Source organism: Micromesistius poutassou (genome assembly GCF_964030765.1).
Source record: "Micromesistius poutassou genome assembly, chromosome: 22".
NCBI lineage: Eukaryota > Metazoa > Chordata > Actinopteri > Gadiformes > Gadidae > Micromesistius > Micromesistius poutassou.
The window spans coordinates 1,710,840-1,721,446 of NC_140292.1; the positions used below are offsets into that span (position 1 = coordinate 1,710,840).

Consider the following 10,607-nt stretch of genomic DNA (forward strand, 5'->3'; position numbering starts at 1 on the left):
GCACACAGCTCCTCCTAACGAGAGGGAAACCAAAACCCCACACACTCTGATTTGCTCGTCAACAAGAACACCAGTTCAGTCATGTGACCACTCCGGGGCCTATGGGACATCCTTGTTGCCACGGTAACTCTCCGGGTCAGATGTAAATATCTATTGGAGGATCTCAGCATTCTGAGAGTACGGATGGAAGCACGAACGGAGCTGTGTGTGTGTGTGTGTGTGTGTGTGTGTGTGTGTCTGTACATATAAATGCAGAGCCGTGCCATGTGTCTGATGCTCTAATCATCCAATCTGCTGCAAGATCAATGGACACACTGTGTATGTGTGTGTGTGTGTAGGTCTATGTGTTTGTGTGTGTGTGTTCTGCTGATTGCCATCATCAGCAGCTCTGGAGGTGGAGGTGAGGCTGCTCATTGCTCGGTAACCATAGCGACCGCCATCACGCCACACTGAGATGCAGGCGTGCGGTGACAGCTCTGTCCTTTCCTCCTCCTCTTCCTCAGTTTGTCTCCACTGAGCCGACTGCTACAACTCGTGTTCTAACACCACCTCATTCTACACCCATCTCCTTTGGGACAAAGACTGCTTCAGAGAGTGACAGAGTGACAGAACAACAGAGTGACAGAACCACAGAGTGACAGAGTGACAGAGTGACAGAACCACAAAGTGACAGAGTTATAGAGTGAAAAAGTGAGAGAGTGACATAATGAGAAAGTAACAGGGTGAAAGAATGACAGGGTAAGAGAGTGACACAGTGACAGAGAGACAGTGTGACAGAACGACATAGTGACAGAGAGACAGAGAGAGAGAACGACAGAGTGACAGAGTAAGAGAGTGACAGCGACAGAGCTACACTACCTGTCGTGAGTCGGACTCTGAGGATTAAACCTTTAAGGACATAAAGGGCTGAAGGAAACGACCAGAACATCAGTTAGCTGGCTCCGAATCAGCCCAGCTGTTGGCATAGTAACCAGTAAGGAAGAGCCCGGTTGTAGCGATTCAGCCTCCTAATAGCAATCGTGTGTGTGTGTGTGTGTGTGTGTGTGTGTGTGTGTGTGTGTGTGTGTGTGTGTGTGTGTGTGTGTGTGTGTGTGTGTGTGTCCGTGTGTTACCTCCAGAGATGATCTCAGTGCTTGCTCGGCAGCTGTAGGAATCGAAGTCAACCCTGAAATGACCTAGAGGACAAACACCAGGGGTCAAAGGTCAAATACTTCTCCTTATTACTTTACAATCCATCAGAGCCTTCAATGAATCAGTCCAGTATTTCCCTGTTGCACTAAAAGTTCCCTGCACTATTAGCACCCTATATAGTGCAATATTAGCACCCTATATAGTGCACTATTAGCACCCTTTATAGTGCACCATTAGCACCCTAAATAGTGCACTATTCTGGTTCCCTATAGTGTTCTATTTTGGTTCCCTTTATAGTGCACTATTAGTTTCCTATATAGTGCACTATTCTGGTTCCCTATATTTGCTCCCTATATAGTGCACTTATAGTTTCCTATATAGTGCACTATTCTGGTCCCCTATGTGTGTGTGTGTGTGTGTCATAAAGTTGGGTTGTTGGGTGATTCACGGTCATCATCACATATTTACTTATATATTACATTTATTTTATCTGCACACACACACACACACACACACACACACACACACACACACACACACACACACACACACACACACACACACACACACACACACACACACACACACACACACACACACACACACACACACAGGCGTGTGTGTCTTTATCTGCCTCAGTCTGGTGCAGTGTTTACTTTGGCCAATGAGCTGGTAGCAGTGTTTAGAAAGGTAATGAAGTGTGTGAAGAAGAGAGGGGGAGGGAGAGGGGAGGGGAGGAAAGAGGAAGAGAGGGAGTGAGAGAGAGAGAGAAAAGGAGAGGGGGGCGGGAGTGGGAGAGATAGAGAGGGAGAGGGGAAGAGGGAGAGAGGGAGAGACGAGAGGGCAGAGGGAGAGAGAGGAGAAGAGGGAGGGGGAGGGAGAGAGGGGAGGAGAGGGAGCGAGAGAGGGTGGGGCGGTGAAGGGAGAGCGAGGGGAGGAGAGCGTTTTTTGATATCGCTCATGTGATGGCGTCCTGCTGTCTACTCGTCCCGCCGCAGTCCCCTCGCCTCCTAGAAGGTTCTGCTGTAGCTGGCGTCCACAGATCCGCGCGGACAGAACCACCCCACTGAACCGGTGGAAGCGGCCCTCTGTGGTCACGTGATCACGCACACACACAGAACACAGAACGGAGACTTCGGTGTCTAAATCGAGATCACAACGGGCCTCGTCGCCGTGGCGGCCGTCTGTCTGGGTTCTAGGCGCTGGCTGGGCGACGGAACGGCACACGGGTTCCTTCTGTGAGTGTTTAGAACCAAGATGGCCGCCGGGTGAGCGAGGCCCCAGTGTTCAGAACCAAGACGGCCGCGGGGGCCAGCTGTGCTTGGTTCAGGGGAACCAGAACCAGGACCCCTGAGCGACGCGTTCTCATTAGAGCCCGCGGCGCCGGGCAGGGACCCGATTACCGCGCGTTGACGGAGACGAGATGAGACTTTCATCATGTTTTAATGGAGCTGAAAGGTGACAGCCGGACAGGCGGACCCCCCGGGGCCAGAGCCCAGGGCTCCCAGCAGAGGGACACACACACACGCACACACACACACACACACACACACACACACACACACACACACACACAATGCCCTTTCTTCCTTCTTCATCTTTGCGTGTGTGTGTTTCTTATGCGTGTGTGTGTGTGTGTGTGTGTTTGTGTGGTGTATATGTGTGGATATGTGTGTGTATGTGTGAGTGAGTGAGTGGCTGAGTGTGTGTCTGTATGAGTGAGTGAGGGTGTGTGTGTGTGTGTGTGTGTGTGTATGAGTGCGTTGTGTTTGTATGAGTGAGTGAGAATGTGTGTGTATATGTGTGTGTGTATATGTGTGTGTGTGTGTGTGTGTGAGTGAGTGAGTGAGAGAGCGTTACCTTAGCGACGGCCCCCTGCAGTCTGAACAGGGAGTTCACCACGGCGACGTTCTTACGCTGACCATCGGTCAATGGACCAATCACCTGGCTGGCCTCTCCCTGTGTGCACAACTACACACACACACACACACACACACACACACACACACACACACACACACACACACACACACACACACACACACACACACACACACACACACACACACACACACACACACACACACACACACACACACAGTTGTCAAACCCCAAAGCCACACAGAGACATTTGACAGATGAAAGTAGGGCCGACACAGACAGACATACTGAGAGACAGACAGTAGAGAGCGAGACAGACAGGTAGTGAGACAGACAGACAAGAAGTGAGACCGACAGGTAGTGAGACAGACAGACAGACAAGTAGTGAGACAGACAGAAAGGCAAGTAGTAAGGCAGACAAACGGGCGGGGAATGAGAAAGACAGACAGAGAGACAGACAGACAGGTACAAAGACATAGGGTGCCAGCCTTTAGGGTGCCTAACTGGTTCCATCACTGTGAGCCTGGACAGGAAGTGATGAAGTGGTGAATGTTTGACGTGATGAAGTGGTGAAGTGGTGAGGTGGTGAACTGCTCACCAGCTGCTCAGACTTGACGCAGAACAGCTGGACGGTCTTGGCGGCGTTCTTTGCGACGGCGAGGGCCAGGTCCGGGTCACCCGCGGCAACGTTCAGCTCACTGCGGGCAGACAGGAAGTGGATCAGTGGGCGGGGTCTGCTGACAGGAAGCCGTCATCAGCAGAACCACCGCAGGCCTCCACAGGCTGCTTTGCATCACCGTGAGCACTCGTCTGCATCAACAGCCGCATACGTTTATCTTTATTTGAGTGGATAGAACGCATTACCGACAGCGTCGACATGGCAACCATCAACCGACCTATGCCCTGCTAATTGCAATAAAGAGCGGTTATTATCGACCAAGAGGACTTGACCTCCGCCCTGCCCTCACCACTTCAGCGAGCTGCCACAAAGCCTCCATAGGAGGAGTCCATCCTCCTATGGATGTCTTCGCTCTCCTGACGACGCCCACGACGACCGACCAGCGAGACCAGGGGACTTACTGAGCGTTTAGTGGCCTAGTAAAGCCTCCGCGATGTCGCCGGACGATTCCAGGAGAGCTAGCAGCAGAGGCCGCGAAAGACTCAAGACTCACTTGTTCAGAGTTCACCTAGACTCTGCATAGCCTCCCCCCTTACCCCCCCCTTACGCACTTATTGTATGTTGTACGTCCTGGCACTAAATGTACGCACTTATTGTACTTTATGTTGTACGTCCTGGGATTTAAAAATAGTAATTATCGTTGTGTAGCATCTTATCCTAGCTATCTTTGTTGTATACGGGGAATGGGTTAACCTAGTGATTGTTAGTGCTTGGCACTTGGTTCTATGAACATCCTTACTGTACCGACAGCGATATATTGTCGTTTCTCTCTCTTCTGAAAAATGTACCTATTGTAAGTCGCTTTGGATAAAAGACTCTGCTAAATGCCCCGAATGTAAACGTAAATGAGGCAGAGCTGCCGGAGAGAAGCAGTATCACGTATCAGGCCAACAGAACCCAGCGGCCTGGAGCCAACAGAACGCACTGTTCTGAGCTCCTCTTACAGACGGGCCGGACCGGGTTACAGTCCGCCTCTGAAGGGATTCTGTTGGACACACCCGACCTCTACCGCCCCCGGCAGAACCAGAAAACATGGCAGATTCGATTCAAACCAGTAGTTACGTATTAACAGTTCTCCTCGGCCTCCTGCTCTATAAAGTGATCCAGAACAACGACCACGCTACACAACGCCAACAGGATAGGATGAGTTCAGGGAAGGTTGCTTGTTCGATCCCCAGCTCCTTATACCTAAGTGTCGAGGTGTCCCTGAGCAAGACACCCAATGTGTGTGTGAACGTGTGTGTGAAATCTTTGGAACGTGTGTGTGAACGTGTGTGTTAATTGTGTTACTCCACACTTCAGACCCTTGTTGTGCGTCTTCCTGCTGATGTGTGTGTGTGTGTGTGTGTGTGTGTGTGTGTGTGTGTGTGTGTGTGTGTGTGTGTGTGTGTGTGTGTGTGTGTGTGTGTGTGTGTGTGTGTGTGTGTGTGTGTACATGTGTGTATGACATGTGTCTACCTGCTGATGGTCCTGATGATGCTGTCCAGCTCGTCGGGGGAGGGCGGGGCCTGCCCCCCCGCGGGGAACACCAGGTTGATGGGGTCGAAGAGGCGGGACAGAGACTTGGACAGGTAGGCCGCCTCGTAGGGCAGCAGGGAGTCCTTCAGGGCCTTCTCTGGACTGCACACACACACACACATATTAATACACACACACATTTATATTCACACACATATATATTCACATTAATACACACATACATATATCAACACACACACACACACACACACACACACACACATACATATAACAACACACACACACACAAATATATCAAAACACACACACACACATATACTGGGACCTTGAATTTCCCCTCGGGGATCAATAAAGTATCTATCATCATCATCATCATCATCATAATACACACACACACACGCACAAACACACACACACACACACATTAACACACATACTGTATATCAACTCACACACACACGCATATAAACACACACAAACATTCATATCAACACACACACACACACGCACACGCACACACATATATCAACACACACACAGGCACACACACACATATCAACACACACTCAACAACAATGCTAATGAGGATGTTTTCGGCTAGTATCTGATGAATATTCATGACATGCCTAGCAGCGTCCCTGCAGGTATGACAGCTCCTCACACCCCAACCGGCCCATCAGGCCAGAACTGTCCATGTAATCATAGTGGAGGAGATATAGTGGCACCAGAGGGAGTGTATTCCCCTATAGACAGTCCTCATGAACTACACTGTCTGTTCTGATATGTCTCGTTGAGTTAAAGAACACGACAACTAGGCCGTAGCGATATGGCTGAAAGACATATCACGATATAACTTGATCATATTGATCGATATCGATTAGTATTGATAATTTTAATGATCTAAAAAGACTAGGAATTATCATGCTGGATTTAAACACTTCTGTTTAACACTTAATATGACCTTCCACTGTTCTTCATTGAGAAATACTCCAATGTCGATACAACAATGAAAAACACTCAAATATCGTAAATAAGTATGGAACCGTGTTTGTGTAACAAAACCAGCTGCTAGATTTGGTGGTCCAGTCTCTTATCGATATATAATTGAACATGTTTTATATTGATATTGATCAAAAGTCTATCACAATACGATAATTTATTGTTTTATTGCCCGGGTCTAATGACAATGACAGACCTCGAGAAACAGAACCCAAAATACTAATATCGTGTCGTAATATTACAGATATTTACAGAATCGCGATATTTACAGAATCGCAATATTTACAGAATCACCATATTTACAGTCACGATATTTACAGAATCGCGATATTTACAGAATCACAAAATTTCCGGAATCACGATATTTACAGAATCACGATATTAACAGAATCACGATATTAACAGAATCACGATATTAACAGAATCCTGATGTTGACAAAATCCCGATATTTACAGAATCCCAATATACATCAGCACTTAAAAATGGGTGGCGTGATCCGACATGGGCGGAACGGCTACGGGGGACGGTTACGGTGACGGCGCATTGCCATGGCGACTGACTTGTAGTCCTGCTTGGCCTGGGTGAAGAGGTCCTGGCGCTCCGCCTCGCTGACGGACACGTCCAGGCTGGCGTCCAGCGCCCCGCCGGCCCCCAGCGCCCCCTGCAGGCTGGCGCTGTACTGCTGCAGCCGGCGCCACAGCTCGTTGTACAGGCGCAGCAGCTTGGGGTACTCTCCCTCCATCGCCTGCTTCAGGAAGGACGAGCCTGGGAGAGAGACATAGAGGGGGTTAGAGAGAGAGTGAGTGAGGGAGGGAGGGAGGGGGAGAGAGAGTGAGCGAAAGAGAGAGAGAGAGTTAGAGAGAGAGAGAGAGAGTTAGAGAGAGAGAGAGAGAGTTAGAGAGAGAGACACACACAGTGAGAGAGAGAGAGAGAGAGAGAGAGAGAGAGAGAGAGAGAGAGACACAGTTAGAAAGAGTGAGAGACAGAGACACACAGTGAGAGTTGTAGAGAGAGAGAGTAGGAGTAGGGAGAGACAGCGTCAAGAAAGAAAAGGACACAATGGGAACAAAGCCTTTGGAGGAAGCAAAAAACGTTCTGGGTTCACCGGATCTTTAGGTTTTATGTGACAACAATCAACATGTGACGTGTGCGGTGTAGGCGTGTGTGGTTCATCTGTAATTGATCACCTGATCACAGCCTAAAACCATTGATCATGATGACCCCCTGGATCTTAAGGAAGAGTACCTACGTGGGTGTGTGTGTGTGTGTGTGTGTGTGTGTACGTTGTATGCGTGTGTCCTCTCATGTGTGTGTGCATGGTGAGTGCGCGTGTGTGTGTCCTCTCATGTGTGTGTGCATGGTGAGTGTGTGCATGTGTGTGTCCTCTCATGTGTGTGTGCATGGTGAGTGCGTGTGTGTGTCCTCTCATGTGTGTGTGCATGGTGAGTGTGTCCTCTCATGTGTGTGTGCGTGGTGAGTTTGTGTGTGTCCTTTCATGTGTGTGTTCGTGGTGTTTGTGTCTTCTCATGTGTGTTTGTCCCACAAACACGTGTGTGTGTGTGTGTGTGTGTGTGAGAGGAGGTGTGAGAAGAGGAGATGGAGGGGAGGATAGAGAGAGAATAAGTAGAAGGAGGAGGAGAAGATGGAGGAGGGATAGAGAGAGAGAATAAGTAGAGGGAGGAGGAGAAGATGGAGGAGGGATAGAGAGAGAATAAGTAGAGGGAGGAGGAGAAGATGGAGGAGGGATAGAGAGAGAATAAGTAGAGGGAGGAGGAGATTGAGGGAGGGGATAGAGAGAGAGAGAATCAGGAGAGAGAGGAGGTGATGGAAGGGGGGAGAGAGAGAATCAGTAGAGAGAGGAGGCGGTGATGGAAAAGATTGCTCTACAAACCGGCCGCAAAATCATCTGAGGAAAGTTTACCGTCACCAAGACAAACTGATTACCCCATTAGAGAGAGAGAGACAGAGAGACAGAGACAGAGACAGAGAGAGAGGGAGAGAGAGAGAGTATTTTTCCGAGAACTGTTCAGAGGACGATCAGAATGGACAGAAGGATGAAATCATTTCTCACACTTATCTCCTGTCCTTTTTGGTCTCCTCCCACTCTCACTCTACAGCTCCCACTCCATCGCTCTCTCCATCACACACACAAACTCAGACACACAAACTCACAACCTCTCACACACACACATAATCTCAGACACATACACACACACACCTCACACACAGATTGTTGTGCAAAGTGTGAGCAGGAAGCCAAAACTGACTCTCTTGTTCTCACTTCAAGATTCCTTCTGCTTCCAGGCTCCCTGTGGTGAGCCTCCCCCACACGGCCTAGGAGGTGGAGGAGGTGGGGTTGGAGGAGGTGGGGTTGAAGGTGGGGGAGGTGATGGTGGAGGTGCAGGTGATGGAAGTGGTAGAGGTGAAGGTGGTGGAGGTAGAGGGGGTGGAGGTGGAGGGGGTGGAGGGGAGATGGTGGTGGTGGTGGTGGAGGTGGAGGACAGAGATGGCTAACTCTCTCGGCACAGCCACCATCATCAGGACTGAGGTGTGTTACCCAGGGCTGCAGACCATTTCTTCTTCTGTTGATACCGTGTTATTTTCCATGTAAAACTACTCAAACTAAAACGGTCCAGATTTCCATCGTCTCTCAAACCCAAACTATGAACAACAAACGCTATTCGCGTCAAAATGCTTCATAAGAACCACCCAGTCAACAGACGCGGCTAAAGCCAGACAGCACGGCCAGTTTGAACAGCAGAGTCTGCACCACAAGTCCTCTATCTCCATGATGTCATTACTGGAAGCCTTATTGATCCGTCTCAGGGTGCTGGTGATAGCGCCTAATTAAAGCCCACCAGATGAAGACGTCTCCCTGTCCATCACACACGGCTGTAATGAACCCCTGTAATGAAGAGAGAAGAGGAGGAGGAGGAGAGGAAAGGAGGAGACAGAGAGGAGAGGAGGGGACAGAGAGGAGAGGAGAAGATGAGGAGACCACAGAGGAGAGGAGACAGCAGAGGAGAGGAGGGGACAGAGAGGAGAGAAGAGGAGGGGATAGAGAGGAGAGGAGGAGATGAGGAGAACACAAAGGAGAGGAGACAGCAGAGGAGAGGAGGGGACAGAGAGGAGAGGAGACAGAGAGGAGAGGAGGAGACACGGAGGAGAGGAGAGGAGAGGAGGAGACACAGAGGAGAGGAGAGGAGGAGACAGGAGGGGACAGGAGAGGAGAAGACAGAGCAGAGGAGGGGACAGAGAGGAGAGGAGGAGATGAGGAGAACACAGAGGAGAGGAGACAGCAGAGGAGAGGAGGAGACAAGGGCAGGAGATGAGGAGTTACCTGAGGTGGCTTGGTGGAACTCTACCGACAGCGTGTTGGTGACATCATTCCAGAAGGTGTAGAGAATGTCAGGCTGGCCGTCCTAGGAGGAAACCACAAACGCTCGTTACAGCAGACAGGCTGAGGGTTGATCACACCAGACCTCCGAAGCACCAGATGGCAGTGTTGTGTCTATTTCCATTCAGCACAGAAGTTATAACGTACGTTTTGTGTGTTCAGTCGAAGAATGTTTAGGTAGTGAGCAAATATGTGAATATTTTGATAAGTAAATAATAATAAAACATTTCCAGCTCCATCAGTCTCAGAGCCAACGGTTAATTGACGCAGGGGACAGTGGTTTGACCATTGAAGTATCGATTGAAAAACACGCCACAACGGAGAGGACCTATCACAGCTGAGGTCTGTAGTTACAGGGCAGAGAGGACCAATCACGGCTGGGGTCTGTAGTTAGAGGGCAGAGAGGACCAATCACAGCTGAGGTCTGTAGTTACAGGGCAGAGAGGACCAATCACAGCTAAGGTCTGTAGTAACAGGGCAGAGAGGACCAATCACAGCTCAGGTCTGTAGTAACAGGGCAGAGAGGACCAATCACAGCTCAGGTCTTTAGTTACAGGGCAGAGAGGACCAATCACAGCTCAGGTCTGTAGCAACAGGGCAGAGAGGACCAATCACAGCTCAGGTCTTTAGTTACAGGGCAGAGAGGACCAATCACAGCTCAGGTCTGTAGTAACAGGGCAGAGAAGACCAATCACAGCTCAGGTCTTTAGTTACAGGGCAGGGAGGACCGATCAAGTCAACTGCAGTAGGATAGAGACCCACGGCGAATAAACACCACGGATAATAAATTAATGTTCAGACCTGCGGCCAGACAGACGGACCCCCAGACAGGCAGACAAAGACGCAGTCTGGCAAACAGACAGTAAGCAGGGCACAGACAGAAAGAAAGGCGAGTGCCACACACACACACACACACACACACACACACAGCGATAAGGCCAGACAGCGCAGTGCTATATTTACCTCCCAGATGTGGCCCAGTGTGTCTGTTCATCTCTCACCCTGGCCTTGTTTGCTCTCTCTCCTCTCCCTGCCTCACT

At 49.9% G+C, this 10,607-nt stretch overlaps 1 protein-coding gene across 1 annotated transcript in view; it reads right to left on the minus strand.

Annotated features, from left to right (window-relative positions):
• Positions 1 to 10,607, minus strand: part of cog5 (component of oligomeric golgi complex 5) — a 33,276-nt gene that overhangs the window by 4,388 nt on the left and 18,281 nt on the right. Inside the window, exons 9-14 of the mRNA XM_084486330.1 lie at positions 9,511 to 9,592; positions 6,731 to 6,935; positions 5,150 to 5,311; positions 3,611 to 3,710; positions 2,992 to 3,102; positions 1,113 to 1,175 (exon numbers count right to left, since the gene is read on the minus strand). Of these exons, the coding sequence (XP_084342456.1) occupies positions 1,113 to 1,175; positions 2,992 to 3,102; positions 3,611 to 3,710; positions 5,150 to 5,311; positions 6,731 to 6,935; positions 9,511 to 9,592 (723 nt within the window). The remainder of the gene's footprint in view (positions 1 to 1,112; positions 1,176 to 2,991; positions 3,103 to 3,610; positions 3,711 to 5,149; positions 5,312 to 6,730; positions 6,936 to 9,510; positions 9,593 to 10,607) is intronic.